We start from the raw sequence: 26,901 nt of genomic DNA on the forward strand, positions 1-26,901 counted from the left end.
CATGACCCTCACCAAGCCACGCCCACCAAGCCACGCCTATAGACCTGGTAGTAAAAAAAAATTAGATTTCACCACTGCCACAGGGTTTCGTTCAACCACGACAACAACATCAGGAATGACTCATTTAACAACCACTTTGGGTAGCAAAAGAAGTTCTGGTCCCAATTGTGGTCAAGGATTACCTGTACTAGTTACGACTAATAGCACTAGAGACAGTTTTGTAGTATTCACACAACACACTAAACAGTTAAAGCCATAGCAGTTGTATCCAAACAACATGCTAAGGATAGCTCATCTAGATTTACCTCTTTCGGAGGCACAGCCAGTTGCCTCACCAAGCTCATTTGGTTTATGGTTCAGTTCTTATGTGACGTCAAGAAATGGATTAAGCACTGGCAGATTGCCTCTATCTGTCCATCTTGTTCTGACCGAGGCTTCCCAAGAGCATGAAGCAAACTTCTCGTCCCGACAAAAAAACCCTTCTATTAATTTGCTGTGAATTCTGCTCATTCACATTCAGCAAAGTCTTTCAAGGGAGGATTTACAGTCACAAGCCTTATCTGGCTTGGAGAGCTGCCAGGCTGATATCTGCAAAACTTGGCAAGGAGTCTGGGAGAGTCACGAGCCAATTAATCAAACTAACAGTGGGAGGAGTTAACATTTTTAACATTTCTCTTTTCTCCCCTTTTCCTTTTTCTGACATTGCTTTCTCTTTCCTGATGACACGAAATATAAAGCGAACCATTTTGAAGTGACTGATCGCTAAAAGCTTTAAATATTACGGCACGAGTCGTAATAATATATCTATGTGTTGCAAAATATACCTATCGTAAATACCTATTGCAAAATGATTGACAACCTAGCTTAGTTACTCTTTGTAGGAATTCTAGTCAATACCTGCACCGTCCATCATATCAAATATCCGTATTGTATGATGCCGTCGATATTCTGCTTCTCACAGTGAGCCACCAGACTGGATAATTTCACAAAGCCCACGTATGTGGCACAACAGGAGCCGCCCATCCCTTGCATTCGGAGATAGAATGCCTCCGAACATGGAGGTTCCACATATCCATCCTAGCCAAAAGCTTCTAAAAAGTTTTCTTCCCCCTCCGTAAATGTATCTACATCTCACATTAAACCCCCTCCAAGTCAGAGGGCCCCCCCCCAATCTTTTGGGGCTGCTGGATACATTTGGAATTCTGGGCACTTGCAGAAAATAGCTGCCAGGATGCGCATAGCAAAGCATGAAATATTCATTTACCTGAAGACAAACTGCCTTGCTCTGTCCTTTTTCTGAGCAGGTAGGCATATTTTTTTTGGGGGGGAGGGGGGAATACACCAGGCTGCAGCCACTCACCAATTTTTATTTTCTGCCTTGGGGATCTATGTGGGGCCTAAAAACATTGATGCAATTTTTGATCAGGCTAGCTTCCAATTCCTTTTAAAAAATTAAAAATAAATAAATAAAGAAGGTAAAGCCAAGTATTTATGATCAAGAAATCTTGATAGGGGAGCATCTGGCCTGGAAAATCTATACCGCAGACTAGGATTAGGATAGTGGCTATTAATACCTGTTGAAACTAATGAATTCTGTAAATTAATTTTCCACTGCACTGCACTGCATTCCTTTAAACTGCCTGAAATGCCTGGCAGTTGCCTATGAAAATCAGTGGAGTCCTTTGGATTCAACCACAAACCGCACTCTGGAGCACGCGGGAGCAGGGACAGGTACCTGCCTGCAATTCCTTAAAACAGCCACACCTATCCCAGGATTGCACAGCAGATGCAGAGCCAAAGATGCAGCTGTTTCAAAGAGCCGCAGACAGGCTCTGTCTTTGGGCTCCTGTGCTGCAGAGCGCTAGCTTACATGTCTCCACCAACTGTCCAAATTCTACTGCTGTGGGAAGAAAAAGCGCTGTTTCTCCCAGGTTCCCAAAACTGTCTAGCTTTGTCCTCATCTCAAACAGGTGAACTCCCCCCCCAACCTTCCTTTAAGTCAGTAGCCCCTCCAGAGCAGAGGTGGCCCCCATGCCATGGGGAAGCACAACCTCCTTTATTTTATTTTATTTCTCAACAGCATCGCTTCTACTCGGAATGGGCTCCTTTCCAGAAATCTATAGCTGCAAATCTAAACCTATGACTTGTTAGATTTATATCCCAGCTTTCCTTCCAGAGCAAAAAGTAATTCGATAGCAGCCTCTTCTCTAATGTTCGTTTCCTCCCTGCCCAGCAATTCTATGAAGGGCACCAAAGTCCTCCTCCTTCTGAATCAATGATATTTAAACATGTGTGAAGGAAGGAAGGAAGGAAGGAAGGAAGGAAGGAAGGAAGGAAGGAAGGAAGGAAGGAAGGAAGGAAGGAAGGAAGAAAGACTGCAGAATTAACGCTGCAGTCAGGAGCCTTGGAGAATCCTTCTGTTAAGGGCTGCTTGACTCATATTCGGTTGCCATGTTTTTAGTTCCTAGCACCTCCATTTATAAAAATGTATTTTTTAAAAACAGGAGGAACGGGGTCTGCAAAAAATACAAGGTGGCAGTTGTGACAATGCAGTCACAGCCCCAGCCTGATTTGATGTGCGATCGTCTTGCCTTTTTTGATTCTCATACAGGCATTCTCAACGCATTTAATATAGCTGTTCAAAATTTTATATGGGTAGTCCTCGAGGTACAACCACCACCGAGTCCAAAATTTCTGTGGCTAAGTGAAACATTTGTCGAGTGAGTTTTGCCCCATTTCATGACTCTTCTTGCCACAGTTGTTAAGGGAATCATTTCCTTTGTTAAGTTAGTAACACGGTTGTTGAGAGAATTTGGATTCCCCAATGACTTTGCTTGTCAGAAGATCTCAAAAGCGGATCACGTGACATTGCAACCGTCGTAAATATGAGCCAATCGCCAAGCATCTGGATTTTGATCATGTGACCATTGGGATGCTACAAGGGTTGTGTGAAAAACAGTCGTAAGTCCAGGGTGGATTTGATTTAAATCAAGATTTAAACCACGATTTATATATCACTAGTAAAAAGTCTTGATTTAAATCAACTCGATTTAAATCATAATTTTTAAAGAGCAACTGTCATCTCTGTCCCACAGCAGCGACTCCTCCTCTGACCCGCTGATGACTCATTGACAGCCCCAATATTGCAGCATATACAGCTTCATGCTAATAACTAAGTTCCATTTCATGCTGAATAAACTAAATTATTAATGTATCTTAAATAGAAAACTACCTTTAAGTAGATTTTTACTCCAGAACATTTTATTAGAAAAGAATTTGATAAAAATTAAAAACATCCTATTTAAATTTTTAAAAACAATCCAATTTAAATTTAAAAATCTGATTATTTTTTATTTATTTTTTAAATCGATTTTTATCCACCTTGCGAAAGTCACTTTTTTTCCAGTGCTGTTGTAACTTTGAACGGTCACTAAATTAACTGTTGTATGTCGAGGACTACCTGTATCAGTAGGATTGAAGTTTGAAGTTACGACAGCACTGAAAAAAATAACTTATGACCAGTTTCTCGCACTTAGAACCATTGCAGTGTCCCTGCAGTCACATGATCAAAAACCAGGCGCTTGGCAACTGGCATATATTTATGACATCTGCTGCCTCCCAGGGTGATGTGATTGCCATTTGCAACCTTCCCAGGAGGCTTCTGACAAGCAAGCCAGTGGGGAAGCCCAAATTCACTTCATGAGCACGGCAAAAATGCCATAATTTTTTTTTTGCACTGCACAATTAACAACTGTATCAGTTAGCGACTGAAGTTCTCGTTCCACTTATGGTTATAAGTTAAGGACTATCTATAAGGAGTTTCCAAAACTTTCACCTTGTCCTTCAGTGCAGTTCTCTGGCAGACAGGGCATGAATGGATTTCTCTTACCTTCACTACCTGTCCAGAACTGGGAGCGTGCGCATGTGCAGAGCGTCCGTGATGATGTCTGGGTGGGCGGGCGGAGCCTGCCACCGCCACTACCGGTTCGGCTGAACCGGGGCGAACCGGCGGAATATCACCTGTGAGACGGGGCATGAATGGATTTCTCTAGACCTAGCTGAACAACACTCTGTGCACAGAAAGGGTGTGTAGGAGATGACCAGGCTGAGCCCAAGGGAGGGGTCAAACACGTCATCAGTCTCGCATTCTAGAGAGCCAAGTCCAGCCAATCTTGAATTCCATTGACTCTTATCTACTGCCAATTTGCTTTGATTGTCAGATTCTTGTAGAGAGATTTAGAAAACAATAAATCTATATATTCATTTCAACTGCCTGGACTCCTGACTGTCTGTGCTTGGTAGGTTTTTTGTATATCTCTCCTTCTTCCCTTGGGAGCCGTGGTGCGCAGTGGTTAGAATGCAGTACTGCAGGCTACTTTTCGCTGACGGCAGTTCAATTCTGACTGGCTCAAGGTTGACTCAGCCTTCCATCCTTCCGAGGTCAATAAAATGAGGACTCAGATTGTTGGGGGCAATATGCCAACACTGTAAACCGCTTAGAGAGGACTGTTAAAGCACCGTGAAGCAGTATATAAGTCCTATTGCTATAGCTATCCTCTGTACAAGAGAATTGTAGCGCAGATGTTGAAGTGATTGACCAGAATAGTGTTTCTTAACCTCGGCAGCTGTGCGGACTTCAACTCCCAGAACTTCCCAGCCAGCGTGATGAATTCTGGGAGTTAAAGTCCACACAACTTCAAGCTGCCAAAGTGGAGAAATACTATGTTCTAATCCACTTTCACCTATGGAAGCTCATAGTGAAACCTTAGGCAGGTCACTTTCTCTCAGCCCAGCCTATCCCACGTTTGTGGTTATAGGAAAATCCCCACATGCATGGTCTTGAGCCCCTAGCAAAAAGGCAGAACATAAATCCAAAGAATAATGCTATTGTAATAAGTCCGTAGTTGTTTTTTTAAAATGCAATATTCACGATACATGACGTGGATGTATCACATACAGTAGTCAACTCACTGCTCCATTTTGCTTACATTTTATCTAAATAATCAGGGACTCTCCTTGAGCTCAGGGTTTTTCCCCAGCCATTGAACTCAAGAACCATTTATATGGAACTGATGGTTCTGAGGTTGGGGCTTTCCGTGCTCAAACAATACTCTGGAAACCTTTGCTAGACCAAATCTCGAATACAGCTTGTCTGTCTGGAATCCGCACTGTATATGGGACATTAACACAACTGAGCGAGTCCAGAGGTATTTCACGAGAAGAGTCCTCCACTCCTCTGCTCACAACAGAATACCTGATGCCACCAGGCTTGAAATTTTGGGCTTAGACAACTTAGAACTACGCCGCCTACAGTCTGACCTAAGTGTAGTACACAAAATTATCTACCGCAATGTTCTACCTACTTCAGCTTCAACTGAATAATACACGAGCACACAATAGATACAAACTCAAGGTAAAACGCTCCAAACTCGATTGCAGAAAAGACGACTTCAGAAACAGAGTGGTCAATGCCTGGAATGCACTACCTGACTCTTTGGTTACATCCACAAACTCCCATAATTTTAGCCTTAAACTGTCTACTGTTGACCTCACCCCATTCGTAAGAGGTCAGTAGGGGCGTGCATAAGCACATTAGAGTGCCTAACGTCCCTGTCCTACTGTCCCCATTTATTTGTACCAATTTCCTGTGTTCTTATCAGGTTCATTCTTATTCCTGTCATCTTGTACATGAGCGACAAACTAAAATAAATAAATAAAATACACTCATACTAGCTGCCTGAAACAGAACGGGGGTTTCCAACCTTGATAACTTTAAGCCTGGCAGACTTCAACTCCAGGCTTAAAGTTGCCAAGGTTGGAGACCCCCCGAGTTAGAGGACACAACATGTCAGAGCCATGTTTTGCCAGCAGCAGCTATCTAAGATATTAGTTCCTGGAGATATCACAGACTGGACCTGGAATTCCTGCAGATAAAAAAAAACATATGTGCTCTAACTACTGAGCAAAACTCCTCTCTGCCAAGAAAATTACTTCAGCTGTGCAAAAAGAGCTATAAAATCTAGATACAGGCAGATGATCTAGCAACCAACTAAACACTACTGTATTAACCCCTGCCTGCACACATGTATTTGTTTGTTTGTTTAACAGATTTATATGGCCATCCATCTTGTAAAACAAAACTCCAGGCTGTTCACAATAATAATGAAGCCAAAAACAAGAAAACCACACACACACACACACCGACCCACCATCTGCGATCCATACAATCCTCAGGTTCCAACTATACCAGTGGTGGGTTTCACATTTTGTTACCACTGGTTCGCCGCACATACACACACCCCCGGCTTGCTTCACACACACATGACCGCTTAACGGGCATACGTGCCCATGCATGTGCCTGGCCTTCCGCTCATGCACCCAGCTTTCCGTGCATGCAGTTTGCTTGGCCCCATGCCTTCCGCGCATGCCCCCAGCCTCAAAAATGTGCCTAAATAGGACGGCATAGAGCTGGGGCGGGCAATTTCCACTACTGGTTTGGGTGAACCGATCCGAACCGGCTGAATACCACCTCTGAACTGTGCCCAACCACAATGCCTAGAAGATCGGGCCCTTTATGGCTTTCCTGAAGCTAAAAGTGTGTTTGTGGGTCTACCAGATTCCAGAGGGAAGGGTATTATCGCAAGACTGGCCACTAAGTTCCCCAACCTGATGCTTGCCGAAAGTGCTAGACGTCTAGTTTGGATTTGGGAATCCAAAAGGCATAAGGTTAGGAAAAAGTGAGGTCTACCATCTGGAATTCTCAGACAGCAATTTTGCACAAGGCATCGTTTAGATGCGCCACTTGTCTCACATTCCCTTCAAGGCAAACTCATAAAGGCACCCAAATATCTGGACATTCACTTCCAAGATAGAATTTAGGTAGTCCTTGGCTTGCAACCATTTACTTGCTTAGCGACTGTTTGAATGGCACTGGAAAAAAAGTGACTTACGACCTGTACTCACACTTACAACCACCGCAGCATCCCCACAGGGTCGTGTGATCAACTTTCAGGTGCTTGTCAACTGGCGTATATTTTACAGGGTTGCAACAAATAGCAGTGTTAACTCTGCTCTCTGCAATCTTCCCAGCCAGCTTCTGACAAGCAAAGTCAATGAGGGAAACCAGATTTTCTTACTGACTGTGTGATTCACTTGCCTGCAGGCATTCGTTTAAACAGACATGGCAAAGCAGGTCGTAAAATTGGGCACGGCTCACTTAACAGCTGCCTCGCTTAACAACAGACATTCTGGTCCTAACCGTGGTTTCATGCTGAGGACGCAGGGTCTTGGGATTCACCAAAGCACGCTCTTGGATTCAGCCTTCCTATCCACATTACATGAACAAAGATGAGCAGCCTGCCTTATAGGAATTTTCTAGAGGGATTTTTTTTTTTGAAACCTCCTGAAAATACTGTATTTCTATCTCCCACATACCCTTATTGATTAGCGTAGCTACTAGAGCTGTGCAGTGGAAATAATTCAGAGAAGATGCTTGATCAGAGCATGCAGGAATACAGGCATAGCACCTATCTATAGCTATTTGAAGCAATCTGATCCTCCCCCCCCCCTCCAAGGATTGTAGCCTCTGCAGCTATTGCATGGTTCAGGAAAAAGACACGGTTGCTTTAAAGAGAAGCAGAGATGGGTTTAATTTTCTGACTCTATGTTTCATTGCATCTTTGCACAACTGGATGTGATGTATTAGTCTTACTAGTGACTATGCAGCCTCTCTCGCCTCATTTTTTATTTTATTTTTGGGCCTCAGAGCACTGGCCCTTTTGCTTTCCTTAAGCGCTCCAGTTCTACCATTATCTGGGATGCAAAAATCCAGATGTCCATTGGACATGAGAAACGAGAAACAGAAAATTCTTCATATCTTGCTATCAAGTGGTCATCCAACTTTCTACAGCCCAGATATGATGGGTTTACCTTATTAGACCCCACATTTGTGATAGGTTTCCAGAGCCCCTGCCCAGCTGCTGCCATCGCAATTGCCAACTTTCTCTCTTGCTGCTGTTTTGGTGGTTTTAAACTGCACCTCAACAAGAAGGAATTAATTAGCTGAAGCTTTTCAAGGCATGGAGAGGAAGCAGTGGGGAAAAAGCATTCCCTAAGCAAATGTCTTCTGGCCAAACAGCTGTTAAACCAAAGGGGAAGGGCCAGGAAAGGGGCATAGAGAGATCCGTAGACCTCCCAGCAAATCATCCAAGGACTTTAATAAACATATTTATGTAGCATTATGTAGTACTATGGCATCTGCCTACCATAAACAGATATCTTCTTCTGTAAAGGTAAAGCTTGCACATATGTGCTTGTTGTTCCCGACTCTAAGGGGAGGTGCTCATCTCCGTTTCAAAGCTGAAGAGCCAGCACTGTCTGACATCTCCGTGGTCATGTGGCCGGCATGACTAAACACCAAAGGCGCATGGAACGCTGTTACATTCCCACCAAAGGTGGTTCCTATTTTTCTACTTGCAGTTTTACATTCTTTTGAACTGCTAGGTTGGCAGAAGCTGGGACAAATAACGGGAGCTCACTACATTACGCGGCACTAGGGATTTGAACCAGCGAACTGCCAACCTTTCTGATCGACAAGTTCAGCGTCTTAGCCATTGAGCCACCCTTCTTCTGTAAAGGTATCATAAAAGAGAATCTTCTCTTGCATAGGTCTTAGAATTTGTGAATGGCCACTGAAGAAAATAAATACCATAGTCCAAAATGGTGAGCTCTCCCATATCCTGAAGCAGCTTGTTCCCAACAGGTATCTCCAGATGTTTTTCGATGTCAATGCTCCTAATTCACAGGTAGCACTGCTCAGATCTGTGAGCCATATATGTGGCCATAATAATAGAAATGGTCTGTGCTTGGAAAGAAACGCTTAACATGCCCTATTTTGACTCCAGTGACTAGACTAGAAGCAGCCTGCTGTATCTGGTGGCCTTGAGTTCCACATCTCCTCTTCACCAGAAGGGGGGAATATTGCAGAGACTTCATTTATGCATGCCTGCCTAGTCCAAAATCAGGGAATAGAAAACCCTCTGTAAGATTTGGAGGGGAGGGGGAAGCTCTGCAATACCAGCCTCTGTCTGGACTGTAGGAACCCCCTCCTCTGTAAATAACTTTGATATGCTCGTTTTAATCCTTCCCCATTGAGGTCTGCTTCAGCACCCGCCCCCCTCTCCCGTATATCCCTCCCGCCCCCCGCCCCCCTGGAGTAGCCCCCACGTATTTCATAACCTCCTCGGCTCCAGCAAGCAAAGCATCAGCGCTGAGGAAAACTGAGGTCACCCCCCCCCCCGCCACCCCGAGGTATTCAGCGTCCTCATTCCAGCGCATACAAGCAGAGACTCGGAGGTTCCATTTCTCGGGGGAGCGGGGGGGGGGGGCTAAACTCCACTTGTCACCGTCGTCCTCCTCCCCCCCCCCCCCGATCGCAGGAAGGTTTGGGGAAGGGGGAGGACATACAGAAGGGGGTCTGTCGAAGACAGGAAGAGACACACCAGCCGCCCACGTGTGCCTGGAGCACAACTGAGCGATGCAGGGAGGAAGCGGGGGGGGGGGCACGACGGACGATGGAGGCGAAGCCGCACTCAGATGCAACCCCATCTGAGTGCAGCTTCGGGGGCGGGTGGGGGGGGGCTGCGCTTGGTCTCCAGGCAAAGGCCGCCCGCCGGGTGCCTTCCATCCCCGCACGTCGGCCGAAAGCTCAATGTGCCCGGGGCTGTCCAACCTCTCTCTCCCTCTCTCTCCCAAGGATGAAGGCTGCGTGTGCGGCGGAAGGAGGACGCCTCCGACCTCCCCCTTCTCCGCCTCTTAACCAGGAGCAACTCTTCCGTTCTCGGGCGACCTCTCCCCCCTCCCCAAATTCCGAAAGACCCTCCCGTAACTTTCCCACCCACTCCTCGACGGGGCTCCCCGGGAGCGCCGAGCCCTCCCTCTACCCCCAGCACGACCCCCCACCCCGGCAGGCTCCCTCGCGCCAAGGGGGAGCCCGCCGGCGCCCAATCCGAGGGAGGGAGGGAGGGAGGGGAGAGGGCGCGCTTTTCAGGGGAGGGGGTCGCGGCTGGAGCGGCGCGCGCGCGCCCAACTCCGGCTTCAAAGTTTAAGCAGGGAAGAGCGGAGAGTTGCCTGCAAGCGGGAGAGGTGGGGTGCCGAGGCGTCCCCGTCTCCCCCGGGGAGGAAGAGCCGGCGGAGGGGAGGTTGAGGGCTGAGGGGGGGTCGTCCGGGGAATGGAGCACTTACTTCTCGCGCGCTTGTCCGTCGGAGGGCACGCTGGAGCCCTTGCCCTTGGCGTACATGGCTCGGGGGGGAAGCCCCCGCCGCGGCACCTGCCGTTAGAGGAGCTGGAGGTGGAGGAGGAAGCGGTCTGGGGATCGGGGTCGCCGCCCGCAGCAGCGCTGGAACCCCATCGCGCCGCCGTCGAGCGCCCCCCGAGCTAGACTGAGCGCGGAGCCTGCGGACGCCACCCCGACTGAGGGAGGCTGGGCGCCGCGCCGATGGCTCCGGGCTGCCTCCAAAGAGCGAAGACGGCTCCGGCGAACCCTCCCCTCCCCGCGATCTCCCCTCCCCTCCTCGGCTTTCCGTGGCTGTTCCAAGAAAGGGGCCTCCTCCCCCTCCCTCCCTCCAATCGCCTGGGCTCTTAAAAGGGCGATGCCGTTTCCATTCCGGAGGAAGGCAAGGAGAAGAAGCGGGGGCCGCTCAAAGCCTTCGCCGCCGCTTCGCGCTTCTTTCTGGGTCTCCCGGGTTGTAGAGCTGGGCTGATTTATGCGAGCAGGCTGGGTTCCCGCTCCACGGTTAGCCAAGTCAGATGGAGACCTGGCGGCTGCGCTTGTAAAACCGACCAGCCCTTGGAGAGTGCTAACTTCGGGGGTTTCGAAGGGAGGGGAGGCTTGGAAAGCTATGTGAACCCTGTCCCGTCGGGTAATTTATGGCTTTAGTATATTGTCAGTATTTGAGTTAACTCTGCGAACAGTTGCGAAAATAGGGGGACCATTTTTGAGCTTGAAACTAAGGTATGATCTTGGATTTTACTGGTCGTCGTCCTGCCTTGCAAGAGTGTTGCAAAACAGAAACAAAAAAGTTATTGGAAAAAGGATAAATGTAACTGTAATAAATGATAATTTAAGGTAAAAGGTAAAGGTTCCCCTCGCATATGTTCTAGTTATTCCTGACTCTGGGGGGCGCTGCTCATCCCCGTTTCAAAGCTAAAGAGCCAGCGCTTTCCGAAGCGGTCTCCGTGGTCATGTGGCCAGCATGACTAAACGTCGAAGGCGCATGGAACACTGTTACCTTCCCACCAAAGGTGGTTCCTATTTTTCTACTTGCATTTTTTGCCTGCTTTCGAACTGCAAAGTTGGCAGAAGCTGGGACATGTAATGGGAGCTCACTCTGTTACGTGGCACTAGGGATTCGAACTGCCGACCTTTCTGATTGACAAGCTCAGCGTCTTAGCCACTGGGCCACCGCATCCCTAAAAATGATAATATAAAAAATGACAAAAATGATAATGTAATCTACTACAATATTGCCTAGGGAGAACCCAAATAAGAATCCATCTACTAGCTTCGATAAATAAATGTAATTACTTAAAAAGGGATCGGAACCCCAAGTTCCTTACTCCTTACAGGTTTTATTGTTTCTAGCTCCACAGGGTTGAAAAAAATGACGTGAAGGGGCTCAGGTCTTTCGCCCGTTTGTCTTTCAGCAGATAACTCTGAAAAAGCAGAAGGAACCCAAGGATGTCCTCACATCGGAGCTTCCATCAGAGGCTGCTGGTTACTAAGGCGGAGTGAAGTCAGGCTAAGGCAGTGATGGCAAACCTTTTTTGGCTCGTGTGCCACAAGTGGGGGGAGCGCAGGGGGGTTGAGTGCGGGCGTGCCGCACCCATAATGCAACGTGCGACCCCCCCAGTGCGAATGCGCGCACAACGCGCGACACCCCCCCCCATTTTTACATGATTTTTTCACCCTCCCCAGGCTCCAGGGGCTTTATAGGAGCCTGGGGAGGGTGAAAAGAGCCTCCCCCGACCCCCCGGAGGCTTTAGGGACCGTCCCTGAAGCCTTCGGAGTGCTTAAAACCACCCTCCGAGCAGACTTCCGGGTTGCTCGGAGGGTGGTTTTAAGCGCTCTGAAGGCATCAGGGAAGCCTCCGGACAGTCCCTGAAGCCTTCGGAACGCTTAAAATGACCCTCCGAGCAAACCGGAAGTCACTTCCGGTTTGCTCGGAGGGTGGTTTTAAGTGTTCCGAAGGCTTCAGGGACGGTTCCTGAAGCCTCCGGGGGGGGGGGGGGGGAGGCTCTTTTCGCCCTCCCCAGGCTACTATAAAGCCTCTGGAGCCTGGGGAAGGCGAAAAACAGCTTTTAACGCATGCACGCTGGCCAGCTGACAGGGCAGCGCCTCCCGTGCCCTGACAAATGGCTGCGCGTGCCACTTGTGGCACGCGTGCCATAGGTTCGCCATCACTGGGCTAAGGTGCTCAAGATGTAACAAGAGTTTTCCATCCTCTGCTCTCCTGCACAGGCACATTCGTTGTCTTCAGAGCTGGAGACCAGCTGTGAAATCAGCACTCCCATTGCATCATTTAATTCATCCATGAGGTGCCGCACCTCTCTGCCCAGTTTTCAACCGTTATGGGAGAGGAGACTGGACATCTCAGTCCTCCTCCTCCTCTTCCTTCCACCTCCTCCACCTTCACCTCGTTCAGGCACAGCAACTTAGTCTTCTGGAAGAAGAGACACAGTTATCACCAGAAGGCTGATATTCCCACTGATGCATAAACCAAAAGGCCCCGTAAGCCGTCCTGCTCCCCAGAGGGCACAAGGGCTGACTTTTCATTTGAGTCCCTTCAATGGAAATCGTCTGATTAAAAAAAAAAAAAAAACTAGCAATGTAGATAAACCCAGCCCACCCAAAAAAGACAAGATTTTCAGCCAATATTGCATGTAAACTCTGCTCACAGTCAGGAGTTTGATCCTGACCGGCTCAAGGTTGACTCAGCCTTCCATCCTTCCAAGGACGGTAAAATGAGGACTCATATTGTTGGGGGTAATAGGCTGACTCTGTAAACTACTTAAAGGTTCCTCTGCACATGCATGCTAGTCGTTCCCGACTCTAGGGGGGCAGTGCTCATCTCTGTTTCTAAGCCGAAGGGTCAGCACTGTCCGAAGATGCTTCCATGGTCATGTGGCTGGCATGACTAAATGCTGAAGGTGCACGGTATGCTGTTACCTTCCCACCAAAGTGGTCCCCATTTTTTCTACTTGCATTTTTACATGATTTCAAACTGCTAGATTGGCAGAAGCTGGGACAAGTAACGGGAGCTGACTCTGTTACGCAGCCCTAGGGATTCGAACCGCTGAACTGCCGACCTGATCGACAAGGTCAGCGTCTTAGCCGCTGAGCCACTGCGTCCCTTTGTAAACCGCTTAGAGAGGGCTATAAAGCACTATGAAGAAGTATATAAGTTTTATTGCTATAATGGTTTTTCTATTGGCATGAGTCTTGAGTCTGAAAAAGCTGGATCCACCCAGGGACTGCAGAGAGAAAAAAAAAATCCTGAAGAACTCTTTCCATGCATCGTTATGGAGAAAAAATTGGGCAATGATTTAGAATGTTGTTGACTGTTCCATTCTAAATCCCTTTCCCTTCTCTTTTGAAGTCATGTGACCCAGAGTAGAATTATCAGCATGGTTTCCTATCTTGTTTTCTTTATATTTTGCCTGTTAGACTGTGAGCCTATAAAACAATCCACATTGTTTTCAATCTAATACAGGTAGTCCCTCGACATACAATCACAACGTTAACTGGATAATTCATTGTTAAGCAACATGGTCATTAAGTGAGTTAATTTTTCCAGATTTTTTGCTGTAGTTATTAAGCGAGACATCATGTGATCATGATTTGTAACCTTTCCTGCTGGCTTCTCCCTTGATTTTCTAGACCAGATTTCCTGTTAAATTTTAATGTATGGATTCTTGCCATTGGGTGAATACTTCTACACCTCCCTACCCTTTTAAATATTATAAGAACACCAAAAGGATTTTTATCTAGCTCATACTTTTCTTGAATTATGTTGATAGGATTACTTGGCCTGACATGGGTTGGGGGTTGGACTAGGACAGGGTGTCAAACTTGATTTCATTGAGGGCAACATCAGGGTTGTGCTTGATCTCAGGGGGCCAGGGTGAGTGTGGCCAGCATGACGTCACGTGTGGCAAGGGTGGGGGATGTGGTGGCCCAAGTGCTCTGACAGTGAAAATGGGCTCCCGAGTTCCGTTTTTGGCTGTGACAGCCTCCTGCAACCCTCTGCCAGCCAAAACAGAGTTCGAGAGGGCCACACGTGCCCCTCTGTTTTCACTGGCAGAGGCACTGCGGGCCGGTCCTTTGCTATTTCCAGGATGGTCCCATGGGCCACATCGAAGCATCCCCTGGGCCGGATCTGGCCCCCCAGGCCTTGAATTTGAGACACCCTGGACTAGAAGATCTCCAAAGTCCCTTTCAATAACAATAGCACTTAGACTGATATACTGCTTCATACTGCTTTACAGCCCTCTCTAAGCGGTTTATAGAGTCAGCATATTGCCCCCAACAATCTGGCTCCTCAATTTACCGACCTCGGAAGGATGGAAGGCTGAGTCAACCTTGAGCCAGTCAGGGTCGAACTGCCGACTGTCAGCAGTCACCACGGGCCCTATGATTTGGATTCTGGTATGGTTGTCCTAAAACAGAATTGTGATTGAGCTATATAAGTAGAAATATGCAGGCCTTCCATCCCAAATGTAAGCTCTTAGTTCTTTTTGGTCTATTAAGTCTACCTAGGATTACATTTTGTACCTACTGAGCGCAACAGGATGCTTTCAGGAAGACCATTATCAACCCACAAATGCAGCTGAGACTTCCGTTCATGTTCCCAAGCAACCGTCTCTCAGTAATAAGAACAGAGAAGGATATTTCTTCTCTGGAGGTGGTGACATACAGCCATCATATCTAGTAGCCATTTAGAGCATTAAACTTCCACGAATTTATTCGATCACTTCTTCAGTTACCCAAGATGGTACCCATCCTGAGCAAATGAACTCCACAATTAATTTATGCGGGTATGAAGAAATAAATATATTTTATCCAAGAGAGCCTTCTTCGTATTATGCAATGAGGTGGGCGTTTCATTTCATTTACTGAGATGCAATCTTTGCCAAATAGGCCTTTTCTAGATCATTTTTTCCATATAGAGCAGTGTTTTTCAACCTTGGCGATTTTAAGTCCTGTGGACTTCAACTCCCAGAGTCCCCCAGCCAGCTTGATCCTAAGCAAGTGGGAAATGTTAAGTACGATTTTCTATAGTGGCTTGCAGTGCCTTTAACATTATTCAGTCATTCTTGGGGGAGTCCTTGACTTACAACCACAATTGGGACCAGTATTTCCATTCCTAAGCAGGCTGAGCTTGCTGATTAGAAATGTTGGCAGTTTGGTGGTTTGAATCCCTGTGCTGCATAACGGATTGAGTTCCCGTTACTTGTCCCAGTTTCTGCCAACCTAGCAGTTCAAAAGCACATAAATGCAAGTAGAAAAATAGGAACCACCTTTGGTGGGAAGGTTCCATGCGCCTTTGGCGTTTAGTCATACCGGCCACATGACCACGGAGATGTCTTCAGACAGCACTGGCTCTTCTGCTTTGAAACGGAGATGAGCACCACCCCCTAGAGTCGGGAACGACTAGTAGATATGTGTGAGTGGAACCTTTATATTTACCTTTTAAGCAGGCGATTGCTAAGTGAGTTATCCCTGTTTCAATTGCCGCTAACCTTCTTCCTTCTCTCTCCAAGATAACAAGTAACAGCTGATTTTTTGAAGCTGCTTTGGGAGGAGGTTGGAATACTTACCACAACGGGGAATATTTGTAGCTCAGGGTTAAACTGCTGGCTTCTGGGTGATTTCCGAGCATACTCCCCTTCTTGCAAACATTTCATTACCAGACTAGGTAACATCATCAGTGTAGGGGAATGAAGGTTCATCCTTTTTGAATGGTGGTTGATCATTTTTATTTGTCTGAGGCTGGTTTCTATTTATCTGGCTAATAATTATGGGATGAGGATGGGTGTGTTTAAATCTGTTTACTGTTGTTTTCTCGCAGACATTTTATTACCCAACTGGATAACATTACCAATGCTATAAAGGACTGGGCTTGGCTATCTGTTTATATGCATGTGGCTTGCCCTGGAAGTGTTGGTAGGAGTATTTTTGGTGGTTCCTTGATTAGGCTGTGGTTTATTGACGTGGTAGTTCCTTGACCTGAGTATCATTTACTACTTGATGTTAATCTCTGCTTATCTGAGTGTTGAGCACTAGTCAGGAGGTGTCGTGATCTTTTAGCTTTGGGGTTAAATTCAAGTGGCTGATTCATATGAAGAACAATTAAATGAAGAACAATTAAATAAAGAACTATACTCCATCTCAGAAGCAATGCAGGAAAAAGCAAATATTCCAATCAAGACTGCTAGGAGAAGCTAGCAGATTTTTTTTTTAAAAAAAAACCCAGCAAAGTCACTCCACCATGCACTGACAATGTTACCTAGCCTGCAGTGGTGGGTTGCAGGCGGTACGCCCCAGTATGGGCGAACCGGTGCCTGCCGGGAACACTAGGTACCGTTCCGGTACAGTGCTCCGGAAGGCCCACCTGCCCTCCTTACCGGTATTTGAGCTCTTCGGCGCTTCCGCACATGCGCACGGAGCGTACGGTGCCTGCTCAACGCTCCGCCAAGTAGCTGGAGCGTCGCAGAGCATCGCAGGAGGTAAGGACGCATGCGTGCGCTGCCCATGTGGTGGATGCCGGGCCCCGTTGCACTGTACCGGTTGCACCGGGATCCGGAGCCCACCACTGCTAGCCTGGTCCCAAAATGCCTGTAGGAAGAGGAGCAAGATTAGAGGAGCAAGCTCAGCACCAACAACACAACTTACAACACTTATTTTCTTTGGGTTTGGCTAACGGTATTTTAAGACCATCTCATGCATGGGCTGGAAACAAGAGGAAAGCGACGATATGGGGCACGAGGGAGGGCGGGTAGGCAGGACTGGATCACATTCAGGTTCCCGTGGGCACCTGGCCTATAGGCCGAATGTTGAGGGAAGTGATCACGTACAAGCAGTCCTCCACTTACAAGAGTTCGTTTGGTGACCGTTCAAAGTTACAACAGCCCTGAAAAAAGTGACATGACCATTTTTCACAGATATATGACCGTTGCAGCATCCCCATGGTCAAAATCCGGACACTTGGCAACTTTCACATGTTTATAACCGTTGCAATGTCTCGGAGTCATGTGATCACCTTTTACAAACTTCTGACAAGCTAAATCAATGGGGGTGTCAGGGTTCCAAGTAACACCCCCAAGGAAAGAAGACTCCGAGGCTTGAAGTTCCTCAAAGTTCCATTTTATTAGAGATGTCACATTGGCACATCTGGGAAAACCTGAATCTGAAAGCTTCCAGGGTTTCCCCACCCAAACGAAAGTTCAAGTCCCTGCCCAGCACCCACATGTCCATCACATGCTCCAATGAGGCCCCATCCAAAACCGGAGATGCCTCCCAGTCACATCATAACAGCTGCAGGGCAAGGTGTCCTTGACTCTCTGACAAAAGAATGCTATTTTGACTATATATCACCCATACTCCATATAATCCCCCTTCCCATTTTTCCACAGAAGAAAATGTGGCAGGCCTGAAGGCCCAATGTAAAAGATGGCTGCCAGGTCTGACGGGGGGAGCCAAAACCACTTAACAACCAAGTTATTAATTGAACGATCGCAGTGGTTCACTTAACAGCTGTGGCAAGAAAGGTTGTAAAATGGGACAAAACACACTTAGCAACTGTCTCACTCAGCAGCAGAAATTTAGGGCTCCATTGTAGTCGTTAGTCGAGGACTCCCTGTAATTCTGGAGTTCTTGATTTTAAAGGAAGAAAAGCTACCTATAATGAGCACATTTTAATAAGAGCAATAAGTAGAATTCCTTGAGAGGGGAAAGCTAATGGAAAAGGAGTTCAGAAAAGGTGGGAATTCCTGAAAGAGAAGATACTAACAGCATATTTGCAATCAGTTCCAATGGAAAAAATAATGAGGACAGAAAAAAAGAGGCCAATGAGGTAACTAAAAAATCTTAGTAAAAATGCGAAAACAGAACAGGGCACAGACCAGAAGTTTTGTTTTGTTTTGTTTTTTTTAAAAAAAGCGGGGGGAGAATTCAGGTGAGGGGAACTAATGATTAAAATAAGCTGAATTTGGTAATGGTTGCTAAGAACAATGAAAAGGAGGTTTTTTTTTAAAATAGGGTTTTAAAAAGAAGGAAAATGAAGACCACAAAATGCAGACAACAAAGAAAAGTCAGAACTAATCAGGTCTTATTTCATCCCAATCTTTTCCAAGCAGAAGACAGCTATAAGGAAGAGAATAATGCTTGAAACGGATACAAATGTGGTCGGGGAATACCAGATTACTCTTAATGAATTCAGGGACGTCTGCAGAATATGGCGAAAAAAAGGAAAAAGAAAATGGCAGCCATGACATCGTGATGTGACGCATATAAGAAACAGATGGAGCTTGGATTGCATCATTGTTCCTGCTCTCTTGACTTTTTCTGATTGGGGTGCAATGTGGACACCCCTGAATGAAATAAAATCTTCAGGGTCCAATGAATTGCAATCTAGGGTACTGATGGAATTTCCTAATCTTTAGGTGAACCTCTTTTTTGATGTAATCCCTTACTTCGGGTGGTGTCAGGGTGACTGTATGGAGCTAAGTGTTTACTGCCAGATGCCCTTCCTGACACCTATGCAGAGTTTGCAGCCGATATTTTCTCTTTGCGCTTTGATAGCAAAACATCTGTTGTTGCATAGGATTGAACTCTCAACCTTCCAAGTGGGGCCACCGTGCCACTCTTATGAACCTCTATGCATTACGTTTGAGAAATTCTGAAGAATGGGTGACGTGGCAGGCAACTGGCGGATAGCAAATGGATTTTATTTTATCATACTTCAGAATTGACCATCTCCCTCCCAGAGATACTCTGGACGGTATACAATAAAATATTAAAATATACATAAAAACAGTATATAAAATTTGAAAAAAAAAACCCATTGTTCTTGTGCTCAAAAAGAGAGGAAAAGGATTCAGGGGACTACAGAGAATTCATCTGACTTCAATATGCAGAAAGACTAAATCATTCAACTTGGAAGCACTGAAATGCAGTAATTCCAGAAATCAGCATAAATAACTCAGGAAGACATTTTGATCAACCATAGTCGTTTTTTGATTGACTACTTTTATTAGTAGACTGTGGGAATGCTAGACATAGCATATCTTGCTTTCAGCAAAACATTTGTCAATACAAACATTCAGATAAGGAAACAAGCATGGACTTGATAACATGTCAATTAAGTGGATTCACAGCTAGCTTAAATACTTATGCTCAAGCATGTTTATCAATGGTTTCATTAAATTGGAGAGAAGTATCAAGTGGGATAGTAGTACCATCCATGGTATTCAGTCCCAGGGCTTGTAATCGTCATTAATTCCTGGCCTGGTTGTTGATTGCATGATGTGGCTGCCAGAAAGACAAATAAAATTTTGTGTTATATCAACGGGAGTTTACTGAACACAAGCAGTAATAATCTCAATTTAGGCTATTCTGATTTATCAAATTCCATTTCAGGTGCTGACCCCACTTTTGGATACGGCACTCGTTGAATAATTCAGACAAATGGGCAGGCTTGAGGTAAGCTAATGAGGAGGGGCAGGAGTCTAAAAACTAAACCCTCTAGGAGATAAAAGGTTTAGGGAAGAGAGGCCTTAGCCTTGAAAAGAGAGAACCGAGAGGGGATAGAACAGTGATGGCTAATCCCTTCCGGACCGAGTGCCCAAAGTGTGCTTAAACCCCCAAAATGCCCCCTCGCGCATGAAACCCCACCCCCAGGCATGTGAATGTGCTCCACATGTGCCCCCACACATACGTGCCCCAGCCCCCTCGCATGCGTGGCAGAGACCTAAAGAAAAGCTGGGTGGCATGTGCACATGCATGGCGGAGCTGAACTCGGGTGACGACTCATATGCCCACAGAGAGGGCGCTGCATCAGGGGTGGGGTCCAGCAGGCACTATTGCCGGTTCGCTATGTACGCAAGCAATTAAAATTGTTCGGCGCATGCACAGAACTGAAAAACCAGATGGTGGCGTCTATGGTGCCGCCCGGGCAACCAGTTTGGGAGCGTGGCAGGACTGGGTCGCTGCCGGTTCCAGCGACACAGGCTGCCAAACCATTACTGGTTCAGCTGAACCGGGCCGAACCGGTAGGAACCCACCACTGCGCTGCGCGCCACCTCTGGTACGCCTGCCATAGGTTTGCCATCATGGGGATAGAATATAGGCAGTCCTTGCCTTATGCTAAATAAATAAATAAATAAATAAATAAATAAATAAATAAATAAACAAACAAACAAACAAACACATACATACATACATACATACATACATACATACATGGTAGTCCTCAAGTTATGACCACAACTGAACCCAACATTTCGGTTCAATTGTTAAGTGTGTATTGTCTCATTTTACAACCCTCCTTGCTACAGCTGTTAAGTGAATCATCGCAGTCGTTAAATTAGCAACATGGTTGTTAAGTGAATCTGGCTTCCCCGTTGACTTTGCCTATCAGAAGGTCGCAAAACGGGATCACGTGACCCCTGGGGACACGGCAACCATCATAAATGTGACTTGGTTGCCAAACGTCTGGATTTTGATCATGTGACCATCAGGACGCTGCAATGAACAGTAAGTGTGAAAAACGGCCGTAGATTACTGTTTTCAACGCCGTTGTATCTTTGGCCACGAAATGAACCGTTGCAAGTTGAGGACTACCTGTAGCAGTTTTCAAATGTTTGAGAGGGTGTTACGGAAGAGGTCAAGCATAGGCATCTATAGGTAGTGGAGGTGGCAGCCACAACCATTAATTTGACATTTTCATTTCACATGCATTGTAAGAGGAAGAGAGGTGGGTGCGGTGATTAGAATGCAGTATTGCAGGCTGACTCTGCCCACAGCCAGGAGTTCGATCCTGACGGGCTCAGGATTGACTCAGCCTTCCATCTTTCCAAGATCAGGTAAAACGAGGACCCAGATTGTTGGGGGCAACATGCTGGCTTTGTATACAGCTCAGAGAGTGCTGTAAAGCACTATGGCGCAGTATGTAAGTCTAACTGCACTTATGGAATGCATGTGAAAATGCTTGGGGGTTTGAGCCCCAATCAAGGCTGCTATCTTACTCTCCTGTGAAGGCTTTTGGAGCCAAGACCTGTTCTCTACCATCCTAAAAAGCAGGGCGTAGAACAATGGCGATAAGGTCCAAGGAGGGAGAAGAAATGTCCGAATTTAAGAGTACCTGAACTGTGGAACCAATTCTCAAGTCTTCCCTATTACTGAATGTCTTCAAGCAAAGCTGGATTTACTCCTGGGGAGGACGCCTGAGCTTGGATTCTTTTGTGATCTGTTATGATTTGAATTCCTTTATGATTGCCAGCACTCGAAGCCTGGATTCTGTACTATTCCTCCTCTCTTTCTGTTCGGCTTCATTCGATGATGCAATTTTTTAAGGAGACAAACTCTCCTATTTTTCCTGCATGCTGCACATTGTATACACTTCTTATTCCTCCTCCTTCTCCATCTTTATCTTAGCTGAGAAGAAGGCATAACTTTTCCTCCTGGGACTGTTGCTCCATCTCATTATTATTATTTTGACTTTTCTGGCACTAAGATACTCAAACCCAGGAACAGAAAACTGCACCCCTCCCCCCCTCCCCCAGGATGGCTATTTTATAGATCTGTATATGCAGGAATAGTCTGGACGTGGTATCACAGCAGCTAAGACGCTGAGCTTGTCGATCAAAAAGATCAGCAGTTCGGTGGTTTGAATCCCTAGTGCCGTGTAACGGCATGAGCTCCTGTTGCTTCTCCCAGCTTCTGCCAACCTAGCAATTCGAAAGTAAAAATGCAAGTAGAAAAATAGGGACCACCTTTGGTGGGAAGATAACAGCGTTCTGTGTGCCTTCGGCATTTAGTCATGCCAGCCAAAAGACCACGGAGAGGTCTTCAGACAGCGCTGGCTCTTCAGCTTAGGAACTGAGATGAGCACCGCCCCCTAGAGTCGGGAATGACTAGTACATATGTGCCAGGGGAACCTTTACCTTATGCAAGAATATTATAATATTGGCAATTTTATCATCTGGAGGCTAGCCACATCTGAAACATTTTTTTAATGGCAGCCCTTTCGTGTTACTAACATAAAAATCATGGATTAACACTGTTTGAGATGAAGGTGAAATTCACTATATACCTCCTTAGCAATTAGGTTTCACCAATGAATGTGTGAACCAAGTAAAAAATCCCTTGTCTTGCATGAAAATACAGGAGGGGGGGGGAGAAGAGGAGAGAGAGAGAGAGAGAGAGCCTCTAGCAATCCTTTCTCCAATTAGCGTACTTCTGCATTAAAAGCAGAGGCAGGGGGTGAATTCTTGCTCCTCTCTTTAAATTATAGAGAAATAAATCTAAAAAAAATCTCTTTCATGTGATTCTAAATATATCCTCACTTTCCTTTAAACTGGAATTAAAAGAAAATTGGCTGCATCTTTCTTTTCTTGCCTCTGTCTAATAAATACTTGGGTTCTACTGGATGGAGAAGCAGAAACATAAAAGCAACCACCTTATCTCACATATTTTCCTCTCCTTTCTTTCTCATCCTTTCTCTCTCACACACATATACCAGTAGAAACATTCCTACACTGCAGGCGACACTACCTAGCCATGGAAAACGAAGGTTACAGATCCTTTTAATCCGTATGTATCCATTTGAATGCGATTTTCTTGTTCTATGTTCTATATTTCATTTATACATATCCTGATATCTCCCACACTCTGCATGGGGAGAGGGGGAATTGTACATTTTACTACGCAGGCCACTATCGTTACCCTCACGGTGCTGTCGACTTCACTTTGCTCTAAAAATTCTCTGCCCATTTTACAGGGCTCTCCTTTTGCTTTCTGGTCGGCACCGAAATAAATTCTCAAAACGTGATCAGGGATGTCACTTTATAGAGCGATCAGTGGCCAGGGATATGGGTCTGAAGGCAGTTGCTATTCAATAAAGGAAGGTCAAGATGCCATGGGCGTACTCACACACTTGTCCAGGGTTAAGTTCTCCTCGAAGACATCTTTTATCATTTTTAGTGATTAAGGAGACATCCTGCTGAGTGGCTTGAGTATTTTGCTGCTTAGGTCTGAGTCCTGGGCACAAATTGAAGCTTGATGGGAAAAGATGCTCTCTATGGAGAACTCCTGAAATATATCCTGAATGTGCATTTAAAAATGGTGATGGCAGTTCACAGAAGTGCTAGCCCTTTGTTTAGCTCTGTCTGTTAAATACACTCCCAAGTCTTGCCGAGTCTGCATGTTGTGTTCATGTGACTCTTTTACCTGTAGTGGACTTAACATAATAACCAAATAACAACATTGGAAAGGACGTTGGAGGTCTTCTAGTCCAACCCCCTGCTCAAGCACTAGACCGTGATGGCGAGCCTATGGCACGCGTGCCTGAAGCGGCACGCAGAGCCATGTCACCTGGTACGTGAGGCATTGCCTGTTCCTCTTCCGGGTTTCTGGTGCATGACGATCAGATGGCCTTTGTGTGTGCAGCAGTGCTGGAAACTGGGAGAGCTGGTGTTCCGTTTTCTGGCGTGAGCATGCATGCTGGCCAGCTGATCGTCACGCGCACATGCGCGCCAGTAACCAGAAGATTAGTTGGCCGGCGTGCATGCACATGCTGGAAACCAGAAGTTCATTTTTCCGGCAAGCACAACCCCCCTGGCAGCTCCTGTTCCGGGTTGCAGCCCTGACAAGCACATGTGCATGCTCCCTTTTCGGCACTCGGTTTGCCCTCACTGCACTAGACCCTACACTATTTCAGACCAATGGTTGCCCAATCTCCTCTTTAAAATCTCCAGCGATGGAGCACCCACAACTTCTGAAGGCAAGCCATTCCACTCGTTCATTGTTTTGTCAGGAAATTTCTCCTTATTTCTAGATTTCCTTGATTAGTTTCCATCTGTTACTTCTTGTCCTGCTTTCAGATAGTTTGGAGAATAGATTGACCCCCTCTTCTTTGTGGCAGTGCGTTAGATATTGGAACGTCTGCCAACCTAGCAGTTTGAAAGCATGTAAAAATGCCAGTAGAAAAATAGGAACCATCTTTGGTGGGAAGGTAACAGTGTTCCATGCACCTTCGGCGTTTAGTCATGCCGGCCACATGACCACGGAGATATCCTCGGGCAGCTCTGGCTCTTCGGCTTTGAAACGGAGATGAGCACCACCCCCTAGATTCAGGAATGACTAGCACATATGTGCGAGGGCAACCTTTACTTTTACCTAATGTAGCTTTGTGCTTTTTACAGTATAGCTTAATGATGATTTTCTAGGGAAGGTCCATAACTAAATATTTTGGCCAGGGCAGGGATTTTCCCCAAATTAGCTGGGCTAGGTGCAGCCAGAATAAAAAAAAATACATTTAATTTACTATGCTTTTCTGTCAAGTAAATTTAAGATCTCTACTTAAAATGTAAGATTAGAAAAGGGGGGGGGGGATCTAATTTGCCTACGTTTCAATGTTCTCAGCAAATCTACGATAATTATCCATTTGGAGGTTAAATAGTTTGTGGGAGGACTTCCTTTTCTTCAGGGGAAATACAGTACTGTAGTAGCATATTATTTATTTATTTATTTCTATCTATCTATCCTGCCTTTATTATTTTTTATAAATAACTCAAGGCAGTGAATATACTTAATACTTCTTCCTCTTCCCGTTTTTCCCAACAATCTTGTGAGGTGGGTTGGGCTGAGCCAACTGGGTTAATCCCCTCTCCTGGGGATTAACCCAGTTGGCTTTCTTCTAGCCTGGTGTGTCTTCACCATTGACCCAACATTTAATTTAAAAAAATGTGGAATGGAATGGAATAGTGTAGGAAGTTAGCACCCATCCCTCTCCTAGGAAAATGAGATATTTTAGGAAATATTAAAAGGGCAGAATATTTCCCCCAAAAGGAAGGCAGAAACTCACACACACCCCTTTGTCAATAGGCCATTAAGGCCTGGGCCAATCTATTGTACATAACAAAAGATTTACCTCCTTCAAGCAGAGCCATAATAGGAATTGCCCAAAGCCCTTTCATTACATCATCACCCAGCAAGGCTCAACCAAACCTGGGACACAGGCAACTTACAAAGTTGCCTCTGCATGGCCCCATGGGAGTCTGACAACCAATCAAAACACAAGCTCAAATTCAAAGCCCAACAGAGGGACTCTCAGCATCTCTTCCTTTTTGCCCAGGACCTCAAACCATGTGATCCTGTCCACTATTAAAACCATCTTTCCAAGCAGCCTCCATGTTTCCAGTGTCTTTCTCCCTACTTGGAACTGAACCCAGAAGGGCATTTCTTCCAACAATAGAAAAGAGGAGAAGAGAAGAGAAGAGAAGAGAAGAGAAGAGAAGAGAAGGGAAGGGAAGAGAAATAATTTGTTGTTGCTCTTGCTTATATTAAAAATAAAAGTGGCAGATTATTAAAGGGGGCTTCTGCACACACTCAAGAGTGCAAGGCACCCAGCTATGCACCACTTTCCCACTTTGACTGGCAGCTACCAGAGAAATCACTTTCATCACACAAAATTTAGTGTTTTGGACTTTGGCTACCATCACTGGGAAGAATCCATAGCTGCCTCAAACAGCAACCTACATAGCCAGGCAAGGGTGTTAGTTTGCACAAGCCAGGTGACAAAATGTGACAGTGTAGGGCAGGGGTGTCCAAACTTGGGAATTTTAAGACTTGTGGACTTCAACTCCCAGAATTCCCCAGCCAGCCATGGCTGGGGAATTCTGGGAGTTGAAGTCCACAAGTCTTAAAGTTCCCAAGTTTGGACACCCCTGGTGTAGGGAGACAGAGGCGGGGGTGTCTGCAGGGAGAGGTCCAACAGCCAAGAGGGTGGCATTGTGATGTAGGCAAAAAAAGGGCAGGGTTTTGAACACCTGGTTGCTGTGGCCACCTTCTTGACTTTTTGGAAATCCCCCTTGCAGAGATCTCTATTAATCAAGAAAGAAGTGGCGGGCAGTTATTATTAACATCTAGCTCCAATGCGAATTTTGCCCCAGAACAAAGAGCAAGCTCCTGTGGAAAAGTAGTAGGCAGCCTGCTTTTTGGATACTTGCCTGCAGGTGGCACCCTGGATCTATTAAAGCCGTGCTTCTTCAACCTTGGGAACTTTAAGATATGTTGACTTCAACTAGAATTCCCCCAGAATTCCCCAGTCAGTGTGGAAGTTGAAATCCACATGGCTCAAAGTTCCCAGGGTTGAGAAATACAGTACTGTATTTAAAGGAGGGGCTGGGAAGCTTTCACAATTCAGTTTTGGTCGCCACGATGTAAAAAAGATGTTGAGACTCTAGAAAGAATGCAGAGAAGAGCAACAAAGATGATTAGGGGACTGGAGGCTAAAACATATGAAGAACAGTTGTAGGAACTGGGTATGTCTAGTTTAATGAAAAGAAGGACTAGGGGAGACATGATAGCAGTGTTCCAATATCTCAGGGGCTGCCACAAAGAAGAGGGAATCAAACTATTCTCCAAAGCACCTGAAGGCAAGAAAAAGAAACAATGGGTGGAAACTAATAAAGGAGAGAAGCAACTTAGAGCTAAGGATACAGTTAGAACAATTAACCAGTGGAACAACTGGCCTCTAGAAGTTGTGAATGCTCCGACACTGGAAGTTTTTAAGAAGATGTTGGATAACCATTTGTCTGAAGTAGTGTAGGTTTTCCTGCCT

At 45.9% G+C, this 26,901-nt stretch overlaps 1 protein-coding gene across 2 annotated transcripts in view; it reads right to left on the minus strand.

Moving 5' to 3' along the window:
- The window catches only part of SSBP4 (single stranded DNA binding protein 4), a 57,034-nt gene extending 46,415 nt beyond the window's left edge, over positions 1–10,619 (minus strand). Inside the window, exon 1 of one of the 2 annotated variants that reach the window (XM_081959766.1) lies at positions 10,243–10,619. In XM_081959766.1, the coding sequence (XP_081815892.1) occupies positions 10,243–10,298 (56 nt within the window). In that variant the 5' untranslated portion in view covers positions 10,299–10,619. The remainder of the gene's footprint in view (positions 1–10,242) is intronic. The other variant, XM_081959765.1, reaches the window with a different exon arrangement.
- Positions 10,620–26,901: the final 16,282 nt, after the last annotated feature.

The sequence above is a fragment of the Natrix helvetica genome (genome assembly GCF_964273705.1).
Source record: "Natrix helvetica genome assembly, chromosome: 1".
NCBI lineage: Eukaryota > Metazoa > Chordata > Lepidosauria > Squamata > Natricidae > Natrix > Natrix helvetica.